Below are 13070 nucleotides of genomic sequence, written 5' to 3' on the forward strand. Positions count from 1 at the left end.
TTATGGTGTCTTTGCGGCAACTATATATTTTTATAGTTAGAATTAATTTTAAATCAAAACATCACAAAAGTGTGGCACAATGGCATAACAGTTACTGAATTAAAGTTGCATGGGGAAAATGTTGGTTACTTACGGTGTTGATTTGTATGAAGAGTCTGGATACGGCCGTTTGTCATTCATTCTGCCATAAGAGGAATATGCCATGGAACTGTCAACTCTATCCACATAGTCAGATGGAGCTGGGGGTACTTCTTGTGCATCTGCAGATACATTCTTCACCTAAGGAGACAACCCCATCAAGAAGCAACAGCTTTAAGAAAGTCATCTGAGACCACAGAGCAGAAAATTCTGTGATGTAAGGTTTTCTTCTTAATGAGATATCTTGGACAATCGAGAAAAATGGAAAAAAGCCCATCATATCACTGGCTGTTCTGGCCCATAATGGTATAATAAGCCACTGTGAACCAAGAGTCACTCTGCCTTTAGTTGTCAGAGTCCTACAGGAAGGGATGGGTGGAAAACAGGGGTCAGACTCAGGAAAACAGAGTTCTAATACTGGTTTGACCTTGTGAGTTTGGGTAAGTTTCTTGATAAGGTCTCAGCTTCTTTATCTATAGGAAAGAGATCAACTAGATCTCCTTGGAAGCCCCTTCAATCCATGATTCTGTTGTGTGTTCTTGGCTCCACACTAGCTGTTTCCATTCTGGATAAGTCATTCAACTTCTAAGAATTTAAGATTTTTCAATTGTAAAATGGAGATGGTATTTATATTAGTGACCTCTAACCTGCTGTGAAGGAAATAATAATAATAATAATTATACACTTTCTATAGATACTACATCAAGTGCTTTATAATTATTATCTCATTTGATCCTCACAACCTTGGAAAGTAGGTGCTATTATTACCCTCATTTTATAGATGAAGAAACTAACTTTGAGGTCCCATTTGAACCTTGGGCTTACTGACTCCAGGTCAAGAGCTGCTCCCTTTTAAGTATTATTTAGATGATCAGGTTTACTATTCAGTTTAAGTACATGAAATTAAATCCAAAAGCATTTTTAAAAGGATTTAACAAAATGGGAATCAGGAGGAAAAATTAAAAATTCAGTTTCTTTAGACAAAGTCTAAATAACTTTGTTTGTACTATAGTAAGCCAATAAAAATAGAGTTTAAAATTTTTCTTTCTTTCCTCTCTATAACCAGGGAGTAAATTCCCCCCTATAGAGAAGTCTTCCAGAGAGAAGGCTTCATTATTATGGAAATGGGCTTAGACAACGGAGACAGAAGAATATTTACATGTAAAAAGGATGGAGAACTGGATCCCCAATAAGGACTGTTAACATATGGGTAAAGGAATTTTCATGAGTTTCTGAAGACCAGTATTTCCTTCATTATTATAAGTCTAAGTAAGCTCCTGGGTTTAATATTCAAAACACACAAGGAGGTACCTGTGGCCCAAACTGAATTTTCCATTCCACAATGTGAAAAAATGACATTCTCACTACATTGTACAGATATGTCAAAGGATATTAGTACAGTTTATAGTACTGGAGTGGAGGGGGAAACCCTTGATGGTTTACTGTTCTTATGAGTCAAAAAGTAATGAAATATTTCTCCTGTGAAGGTGAATTTTTGGCAGTATTTGGGAAACCAGTGGGTGAGGGTTGCCAGGGAGTGTTCTTAGACCCTGCAGCAAGGGAGGAGGGATGGGAACCATTCTTGGCTCCCAGTGAATGTCTCAGTATACCCCAGATCACATGTTCCTTCCTCAGGATAATGATCAAAGCCAGAAATCTGCTCTTTCTCTGGAGACCTAATCAGGGATCAGTAAAATATCCCACTTGTTATAAAACAAAAGCCATATTTCTCCAAATGTTTTTATTTTACCCAAAGCTATATCTCTACAACTTTATCACAGATGAATTTTTGGTAGGTCTATAATTTTAGAAATCAATGGCTCAAATGCCTAGTTCCACAGAGAACAAAATGTCCTTAACACTGCTCAGAGTACTTTGACTCTTTGCAAATCAGAATTTTCTTGGCAGAGATACTGGCGTAGTTTGCCATTTCCTTTTCTGCTCATTTTACAGAGGAGAAAACTGAGGTAAAAGGGTTGAGTAACTTGCCCAGAGTCACACAGTTAGTGTTTCAAGCCAGATTTGAATTTAGGAAGATGAGTCTTCTTAGATTCCAAGCCCAACACTCTAGCCACTGTGCCAGAGAGCTATCCTAAATATGTAATAAAAGATAGCACTCCCAAGCCATTTTGGCTCTGAGGAGAACAATTTTTGACCTCTTGATAGATCACTCATAATTGCATCGTTCCGATAAGGAAGTGAGGAGGTAGGGAAGTTAAATAGGAAAGGAAAACAGAGAAATGAGATCTGGCTGTGGTAAAATTTTCCATTTTTATTATCAGTATAGATAGGTAGCTGCTATAGTGGAAAGGAATACACTAATTGTATGATCTTGGAAAAGTTCATTTATCTTTCAGTCCCAGGCAATTCTCCATGACAAAGTTATAGATAATCTCTACACTCAGGCAGTTTTCACATTAAGAATTCCCCCTTTCTAAGGAAATCATAGGCAGAGCACTGAAGGAAAAGAATAGAAATTATGTTTTCTTAAGAAAGATAATTTGTTCCTTTGCAGTCCTCAGCTTAGTTTCAGGGAAGGACAGATTTATTTTTTTAAACATGTTCAAAGGAACCTAAAACATTCTTGTCTTGCCCCTTTGTTGAAAAAATTAATACATTTTGTTTTTCTACTGTACTCATTTCTGACTATATCTCTACCTTATCTAAGAAGCCATCCCTTGAGACAAAGAATTTTTAAAAAGGGAGGAAAAAGACTTGTACTATTTAACAAAACCAAACAATCTAGGAAACAAATCTGAGAGTAGCTATGATATTCCAACACACAGTCCCTCATTTTCTCAATTCTTTGCAACTGCTTGGTCATCATATTTATACAGCATGAGGGCATTTTTGTCCGTTTCTTATTTTTGTTTTATACTATGTACACTGTAGTCATTATCTACATGTTTCCTTCAACCCTTTCATTTTCTGAAAAAGTAAATTTTATCTTTTTTACACCAACAATATCAACAATTTCTTGATATATTCCTCACTGAGCCGTCTCTTAAAAAGAAAAAAAGATAAAATCTAATAAAATTGTCCCTTAAAAATCCCTTCATTCTACATAATAATCTACATCTTAGTTCCTCCCCTCCCCCAACAAACTCCCCAAAGGAGGAAAGAATTTTTCCTCATCTCTTCTCCAAAGTTAAGCTTCTTGGTCATTTTAATTATTCAGCATTCAGTTACTGGTTGTTTTTTGTTCTTGTGGCTGTGCCTCATTCTGCTTACATAGTTTTACCTCTTAGTGCTTTTACCTCTCCTGTTTTCCTCAAATCCTTCATTTTCACTAAGAAGGAAATGGAAGCCCAAAAGGGACAAGTGACTTATAAAAGCCACATTTTTGGGTATGTTTCTAAGAAATTATTTAGATTAGTTCAGGAGGGTGAATGAAGGGACTTAAAGAGTCATATATCTCTTGATCTTTAGTTTAGGTTACGAAAACAAAGAGAACAGAGAGAACCATAATAATTATAATACTGAAAGAAGACTCAGACAAGACTGGAAGAAGTGACAGCAACAGACATTCCAATATATTACCCTGAATTAACTGATATTCCAACAATATAGTCTTTGTGCTACATTTCTGTTCTTAAACCTAAGGCTGAATCCTTTTTCTTTATATTCCATCCTCCCTTGGGTGTGGAAATTATCTTACATACACATTATTTTACATGTGTGCATGTGTATACTTGGTTTACTCAGCTTTTCCTAAACATACTTCTTTGTTTCCTAATTTTCTCCCTTAGAGGCAGCTAATTATCCCAGGTTTCTGCCTTAGTCTTTCTGTCCCAGGACATTCTCATTCACTGCCATAACTCAGCCATCACCTCTATGCAGACCCCTCCTCAAACTAACTCCATCCCTAGCCAGATGTCTGAGCGCTAGACCCCCATGTTCCTCCTCTTGAAAAGCTTACAGGTGCCTGAAATGAAATATGTCTAAACAGAACTTGTTATTTCTCTAAACCTGCTCCTTCTTTTAACTTTTTCATGCTATAGTACTATTATTTGTCAGTTTCTCTTCTTCAGAACCTAAGGGTTCTCTTTAATTATTTTTTAAATTTCTCATATCCTCAAGACATCAACGAAGAACAAACAATAATTTCTCATATCCAATCAGTTATGTGCTCCCGATTCTCTTCTTTTTATTCTGATTTTTACCCACCCAATACAGGCCACTATCTTTTTTGAACGGCTATAATAAGCTAGGTATAGTGGATAAAGCACTAGATCTGCAGTCAGGAATGAGGAGTACAAATCCAGTCCTGGGATAGTTAATCATTAGCTTTGTGACCTTAGGCAAGTCACTTCACCCTGTTTGCTTCCATTTCCTCACTTGAAGAAGGAAATAGCAAACCATTCCAGTATCTTTGGGAAGAAAACCTTAAATTGGGTCACTTCAAGTCAGTCATGACTGATAAGAGTGAACAGCAAACAATCATACACCAACCCATACCTTTTGGCCCTATTTCAAAAGTAATCTTTCACCTACTAAACTTTGGGTCATAGAATCATAAATTAATAGATTTGAGTTGGATAATACTCCAGAGCTCATCTATTGCAAGCTTTTCATTTTACAAATGAGGCTTAGAAAGCAAAGGTAATTTTTCCATTTTCCAATGTCCTACAGGAAATATGTAGAAGTTAGTATCTGAATGCAGGTTCTGTCTTTCAATCTCAACAAATACCCTATTCCACTATAACAGTATGTACAGATTAAATCTATACCATACCCAAGCTATTAAAACATTCACTTAAGTGGAGACATCTAATAAAAATATTATTGCCTTTTGGATGAAAAATTTTCTCCATACAAAATTACTACTCAGATTTGTTTCAACTATTACATGCCTTTGTTTAGTCTCCTGGGAAGGCCAAAAGGAAAATTAGGATGAGCTTTGTAGCTTTGCAATGAAACTAGCCGAGTTTATGGGATGCTGGAGGGTGGAGCATTTTAATCTTAAAGTATCATCTCTAATTTTATAACCTGAATGCCCCAACTGCCTGCTATGTCCTTTTACCACAAGGTTTCCAACCACTAAGTCGTTGGGCTAGTTTTTCCAGTTTTTCTGATACTTTACACCCACAGATGCTCAACCACTAAAGGCCTGCAGTCCAAATTCATTCAATATTGCCTTCTGATTTTTCTTTTCATACATCATCTCTGGTCAAATAACAAAGTGGTTTTCAAGCCTGAAGGAAAAAATATGCAAATGTCAGCTATTACTGATATTACTTGCTTTGAAAAATTAGCTGTCTTCCAAGGTCTGCTAATACCTGTTCAGATGCCAGCTTTATGAGCCAGTAGGAGTAACAAAGTTAACTGCACACTGTCCCATAGAGAAGTTTGTTTCTGAGTGAATATATACAATTCCAGTGATATAGGGAACTTTGTCACCCATGAAGATATATGCTTTCTCTTGAAATAGTCTCAGAAAACTGCTAGGGGTCATTGATAGATTAACTGATTTCTCCAGAGTCACAGACAGCACATATTAAAAGAACTAGACTCAGGTTGTTCTGAATCTGAGGCTAGCTCTCTAGCCAATATATTTCAAAGTTACTGCTAACTAATCAAAGTCAAGTTTGAACCAAGAAAAAGTTCTTCAAACTGTGGGAAGAACTGCAGGCAGATTTAATGGTTACAGTTAAAAACAAATACCCTTTGACCAAGCAGTGTTACTTATATCCCAAAGAGATTTTCAAGAAGGGAAAGGGACTGGAAACTGAGTGGATGCACTCAATCAAAGAATGGCTGGATAAATTATGATATATGAACGTTGTGGAATATTACTGCTCTGTAAGAAATGACCAGCAGGATGATTTCAGAGAGGCCTGGAGAGATGTACATGAACTGATGCCAAGTGAAATGAGCAAAACCAGATCATTATACCTTGTAACAAGACTATGCGATGATCATTTCTGATAGATGTGGCTCTTCAATAATGAATTGAGATTCAGAACAGTTCCAATTGTTTAGTAATGAAGAGAGCCATCTACACCCAGAGAGAGGACTGTGGGAACTGAATGTGGACCACAACATAGTATTTTCACTCTTTCTATTGTTGTCTGCTTACATTTTTAATTTTCCTTTTCAGGGTTTTTTTTGTTTTTTTTTTGGTTTCTAGATCCGATTTTTCTTGTGCAGCAAGATAATGTATGGATATGTATACATATATTGGATTTAACATATGTTTTTAATATGTATTGGACTACCTGCCATCTAGGGGAGGGGCGGGAGAAAGGAGGGGAAATTTTGGAACAGGTTTTGCAAGGGTTAGTGTTGAAAAATTACCTATGCATATATTTGTAAATAAAAAGTTGCTAAAGAAAAATGCCAAATTTGAACAAAAATCACAAGAATTGCATTGATTTTTATCTCCTGAAACCCAGGGGGCTGGAGTAACTGCCCCGTAGTCAGGAAGACTATCATCTTCTTGAGTTTAAATCTGGCCTCCCACTAGCTGTGGGATCCTGAACAAGTCGCATAAAGGTTTACCTAAGTTTCCTCACCTATAAAATGAACTGGGGAGAAGGAAATATAGTAAATCACTCTAGTTTCTTGGCCAAGAAAACACCAAATGGATTCAATAAGAATTGAACACAACTGAAAAAGGACTGAACAAACAATAAACTCCAACAGTATCTGTTTAAACAGTTTACTCTGAAGCAAAAAGCAGACAATGAGTCTTCACAACATCTTAAGGAATTTAACTATGCAAAATAGAAACCACAAAGAATAGATAGGAAGATCTTAGAAAACAACTGAGTAAACACACCTGATCTCTCAGGCAAGCAAAGGGATAGGCAACCAAGGGCTATGATAAGTTTAGAATACAAGCTAATTTGCAAAATAGCAATAATGATAACAGTTAAACAAGAAGGCTTTTTCCCCCTAGAGACTACATTAATTAGCAACAATTGTGCTGAAATCATGAAAACAGATGAGGCATCCGTAAAGGGGTCTTCCCACAATCCCATACTGATTATGACCCAAAGTTTAAAATGTTTAAAAGTTTTGGTCTAGTTCTGATGGACCTGGCCATCCTCAGCAACGAGATCAACCAAATCATTTCCAATGGAGCAGTAATGAACTGAACCAGCTACGCCCAGAGAAAGAACTCTGGGAGATGACTAAAAACCACTACATTGAACTCCCAATCTCTATATTTATGCCCACCTGCATTTTTTTTCCTTCACAGGCTAATTGTACAATATTTCAGAGTCTGATTCTTTTTGTACAGCAAAATAACGGTTTGGTCATGTATACTTAATTGTTAATGCTGTAAAGTTACCTATGCATATAACCTGTAAATAAAAGGCTATTAAATAAATAAATGGGGAAAAAAAAAAAAGAAAAGAAAAGAAAATGTAAAAAAAAAAAAAAAAACAAAACAAGTTAATTGTGAGTCTGATTTTTCAGACTCTGATATTTCAGAGTCTGATTCTTTTTGTACAGCAAAATAACGGTTTGGTATTTTAATGTATTTAACATCTAACTGGTCATCCTGCCATCTGGGGGAGAGGGTGGGGGGAAAGAGGTGAAAAATTGGAACAAGAGGTTTGGCAATTGTTAATGCTGTAAAGTTACCCATGCATATAACCTGTAAATAAAAGGCTATTAAATAAATAAAAGTTTTGGTCTGTACCACACATTACAATGTTTCCAATCAATGGAATTTCCAATGGAAGATGTTCCAATTAATGCCCTTCCCTATTTATAGTTGCAACTATGACCACATTTCTACAGACTGTTTAGGTTTATAAAATCCTAAGGAAAGGGTCAAAACGAGTGCCATTATCTTGATTTTACAACTAAATAAACTGGAGCTAAGTAATTAAGTAAATAAGTAAAAGAAATGACTGAATCATGGTTATACAACAAGTCTGGAGTAGAATTTGAACCAAAGATTCTTACGCTTGGCAACTTATAGGGGTATTGTGGGAATTGAATCAGGAGGACTAAGTTCAAATCTAGTTTTAGACTTTCTAGCTGTGTGACTCTGAGCAAGTCATTTAAATGTTTGCTTCAGTTTCCTTATCTGAAAAATAAACTAGAAGTGTTATGCCAAAGTTCCCTTTTAATGTTTTGACTCAGTTTCTCCAATTGTCCTATTTAGTTATTCTGCCTTAGGTTATAACCTTTCCCTTTTAATGTTTGAGCTAAAGGTTTTATAGACATTGCTTCTTAATGTTTGAAGAGATAAAGGTTTATCCATTTTAGATGTCATTAGAATATCAGTAATCTCCCTCCATTAGGTTATCCCCACCTAGGTACCTCCATTATGTCATTGTTCTTGTTATTCTATAAAAAGCTTGCTGCCCCATAGTTGGGGCTAGACTCTTTGAGATGATAGTCTCATCTAGCCCTGAGGATCAACATGGATCCATTGGTCCCAGTATTTCTCTCCATTTAATAAATTATTGAATTGGTCTCTAATCTCTGTCTTGCTCAGTTTCTTTGGCATCACAGAAGGAAACAGCAAACCACTCCAGTATATTTGCAAAGAAAACCCTAAATTAGGGTCACCTTAAAGTAGACACAATTGAAATGACTGAACAACAACTGTTAAATGTTCCCTATTTTGATTCCTATTTAGAGTGGTGGTCACTTAAAATGATTTGTTTTATGTAAAATTCTTTAATCTGACAATGGCACGTTCTCTCCCTTTTCTCAAAACCTAATTTTTTTGAGTTGATAAGATCTAGTATACTTTAACTGTGGCTATCTGACAAAACAAACTAAATAAAATAAATTCTCTCTTCTATTTGTGATCTACATATGGATGTCAGCTATCTTTTTTTTTCTTTAAAAGATGTGATATGGTAATGCACTGGCAGGCCATGCCCCAGGAGACCTTTTAAAAAGTACACTCACTGGGGAATGGTTTGTACTGGTTACAAAACAAAAAGCCAGTCCCTCTTCCAGCTGATGTCTCCTGCAGATAGTCTCCATTCCCCATTCCACCCAACACCCTCCTCCACCCCTCCCCTGCTGGCCCTGCCCACTCCACCCTCCTCCACTTTGGAGTTTGGACAAGAATTTACTATACCTTAAGTTCCTGCATAGGTTTCAAGATGAGATAATGGGGGGAAGGGTTGAGAAAAGACATTAACTTTTATTACAATTTGTACCAATCTAAAGAGGGGGGGAGGGGGAGAAACATGTGGAAAAGTGGAGGAGGAAGAGATGAAGAGACTTGAAAGAAATATGGACAGAGATCGTTAAAAATGCCTTTTATTTTAATTTTGCTTTCCTTCCTCCCCTTCCCTTTCAAACTCAATGCTAATATGTAAATAGCACCTGGTTTCAAAGGTATAAAATAAATCCAATGAGATAATATAGGTAAAACATTAAATAAATGGTTGCAAAACTGAACACAAATACTTATAAAACAATCATAAATTAAAGATTTTAATGTTCTCATCACATCAAGCTTACACACATCTTTGCTTTCTATCAATCTCCCTTTTTTGTAGAGAAAGGTCAGAGTTCCTGTAGTTTCATGACCAGGACCTTTAAGCCCTGGGGGCAGCAACCAGGTAAATGTTGTTTCATACTAATAACCAAGGTTCTGAACTTTCTGGAATGAATTTACTTTGTTGGAGAAGCAATTAAGTTGGCCACATGCCACCTACTCAAAAAAAAAAAAATAATAACAACAACAAAAAACAAGAGGAGCACGTTTTACTACTTTTTTTATGTGGTCTTGCAATCCATGGGCCAAAGAAGTACAAATTAGCCATGCCTCTCCTTCCAAATGCTATTTCATTTCTCTAGGGGGTGTGTGTGTGTGTCCAAATAAACTACGAAGAGTAGCCAGAAAGAAGGGAGTGGAAAGGAGAAAAATATGAGACTTAACAAAGAGCTCTGGAGTTGGAAAAAAGAGGCTAGATAATTATCTGTGACCATGAGCAAATGAGTTTTCCTTCCTAAATTTGTTTTTTTCGTGTCAAAACCAGAGTTAGACTAATTCATCTTTAAGCTCCAATCACAGAAAACCAAAAAATAGTTGCCACTGGAATTTACATATTTTCCAGCCTACTATCTACACACACACACACACACACACACACACACACACACACACACACACACACACAGTATTGCTGAGTATATCTAATGTTTAAGTATAGTGGTATAGTGCAATAAAATTTAATTGAGTCCTTTCACGTATTTTATCATCTCATTTGGTCAACCATAGATCAGAGGATAGGCAGAACAAATAAAATGGATTATTTCAGTAATCTGAAAGTGATTACCTATGGCTAGCATATATTAGAAATTAAAATCTGCATTTAATATCTAACCCAGTACTTTCCTTATCATATCACCATACTGTTTTTAAATTTTTTAATTCCAAATTTTTTCCCTCCCACTTCTCTCTTACTCATCCAGAATAAGGTAGACAATCCAGACTCATCCAGAAGGTAGACAATATGATATCAATTATATATGTGAAGTCATGCAAAACATTTCCTTACTTGCCATGTTGGGGGAAAAAAACAGGAAAAATAAATTATTATTAAATTAAATACACTTTAATCTGTACTCAGAGTCCATCAGTGCTCTCTCTGGAGGTAGATAGCATTTTTATGTCTTTCACAGATGATCACTGTGTAACATCGCTGTATGTACAATATATGCACAACTGATTCTGCTCACTTCATTCTGTATCAGTTCATGTAAGTCTTTCCAGGTTTTTCTAAAACCTTTCTGCTGGTCATTTCTTACAGCACAATAGTATTTCATCACAATCACATACAATTTGTTCAGTCATTCCCCAATTGATTGTCCAAAAGAGCTTTTATAAATAGTTTTGTACATATATCATTTCCCCCTCTCTTTAATCTCTATGGAATACAGACTTAGTAGTGATATTGCTGGGTCAAAGGGTATTATGCACAGTTTTATAAACCCCTGGGCATTGTTCCAAGTTGTCTTCCAAAACAGCTGGATAAGTTTACAACTCCAATGTGATATTAATCATATCACCTTTCTTAAAAAGAAATCTATATGACAGGAAAAGATAAGGATGAATGTTGGAGGGGATGTGGAAAAACTGGGACACTGATACATTGTTGGTCGAGTTGTGAACTGATCCAAACATTCTGGAGAGCAATTTGGAATTATTCCCAAAGGCTATCAAAATGTACATACCCTTTCATCCAGGAGCATTTCTACTGGGCTTATATCCCAAAGAGATCTAAAAAGAGGGAAAGGGACCCACACGTGCAAAAAATGTTTGTGGCAGCAAGAAACTGGAAACTGAGTGGATGCCCATCAGATGGAGAATGGCTGAATAAGTTATGGTATATGAATGTTATAGAATATTATTGCTCTGTAAGAAATGATCAGCAGTGATGGACTTGACGCCTTTCAACAACAAAATGATTCAGGCCAAATCCAATGGTCTTTGGAGGAAGAGAGCCACCTGTACCCACAAAGAGGACTTGGGAGACTGAATGGGGAACACAACATGGAAAAACGATGGAAGATTCAAACTCAGTTCCCCTGATTCTGAAAAAAGCGCTCTTTCTTTATGAAACCATATACTGGGTTTTTAAAAATTCATTAAAAAGCAGTGTTAAGTAATTTCATTTCAACAGACATTCTCCAGTTCTTCAAAGCAATTTTGATTAATTTATCATTTTAAAATTTATTTTTTCACAACTTTCCTCTAACTTTGTGTTTTCTAAGTTTTTCACTTCCATGATCCTTCACTTTCTCATTTATGAAATTAGAAACTACAAAATGAGAAAAAAAATCACTATTCTTCTAATGGATATTAATGCCTAACTACCAAAGTATATGTCTAAAAAAATCTGTGAAAGTATTGTCTATATCACATACAAGTCTGTATATACTATCATATAGCCTATGACTTCATTAGCCAATGAATTTTTCATACAAGTCATTAAGTATCAAAAGAAAACTGTTTTGTGAAAAGTTTTAGCTACTTGTCCCTTTCTCTTCTAAGGAAGAAATAGTTGCTAAGCAGTTTCATGGAAGGTAACAGGATATTAGTTATCAATTAAAAATCCTAGAGAACAAGCCCTAGTTCTGTCTGCAATGTATGGTCTTGGAAAAGTCACTGAGAAGTGCTTTGAAAAGCATATGATAATGAATGAACAATCAAGAGCAATGGATTAGAAGGGAAATAGTTAACTAGGGAGAAAAATCTTAGTAACAAATTCTTCTGATAAAGGTCAGATATCCAAGATACAGAGGGAGTGAATAGAAATAAAACAGAAGCCATCTCCCATTAGCCTATTAGATAAGTGGTCAAAGAATCTGAAAAGGTGGTTTGCAACTCACAAATAAGAAAAATGAAAATTAAAACAACACAGGCTCTACCTCAAACCCACTGTATTGGGCAAAAATAACAAGCAAGATTTTTGCTGACAAATGCTGAAAGGGCACACTAATACCTTGTTGGTAGAGCTTTGAACTGGTCTAGCCATTCCAGGAAGCAATTGGAATTATATGACCCCAAAGTCACTAAACTGTGCATTTCCATTTGACTCCCAAATTCCATAGCTTTATTGCATTCCATAGCATTGATCACAAAGTGATCAAACAAAAAGAAAAAGGAACTGTATGTACAAAACACAATCTGATCATGTCACCAGCTATTCATTCAATCAAGAGCATGGCTCCCAATTAATTTCACCATCAGATAGCAAATAACTCTTTGGCCTTTAAAGCTCCTTGTTTTTCTTTTCTGGTCTCCTTACTCTTTTAATACCATTTTACACTTTTTATAATCTACCATCTAGCAACACTGGCCTTATTGTCATTCCTTGCAAAGGACATTCACCATCCAACTCCATGCCTTTTCAATGGCTGTCCCTCCTTTCTACAATTTTCTCCTTTTTCACCTCTATCTCCTGACTTTTGTCAAGCCTTAGATCCAATCCATCTTCTGC

At 36.0% G+C, this 13070-nt stretch overlaps 1 protein-coding gene across 4 annotated transcripts in view; it reads right to left on the reverse strand.

Annotated features, from left to right (window-relative positions):
• OCLN (occludin) overlaps positions 1–13070 on the reverse strand; it is a 50060-nt gene that overhangs the window by 16560 nt on the left and 20430 nt on the right. For all 4 annotated transcript variants that reach the window (XM_031966843.1, XM_031966850.1, XM_031966858.1 and 1 more), the window contains exon 5: positions 134–279. In XM_031966843.1, coding sequence (XP_031822703.1) covers positions 134–279 — 146 coding nt within the window. The remainder of the gene's footprint in view (positions 1–133; positions 280–13070) is intronic.

Source organism: Sarcophilus harrisii, chromosome 1 (assembly GCF_902635505.1).
Source record: "Sarcophilus harrisii chromosome 1, mSarHar1.11, whole genome shotgun sequence".
Lineage (NCBI taxonomy): Eukaryota > Metazoa > Chordata > Mammalia > Dasyuromorphia > Dasyuridae > Sarcophilus > Sarcophilus harrisii.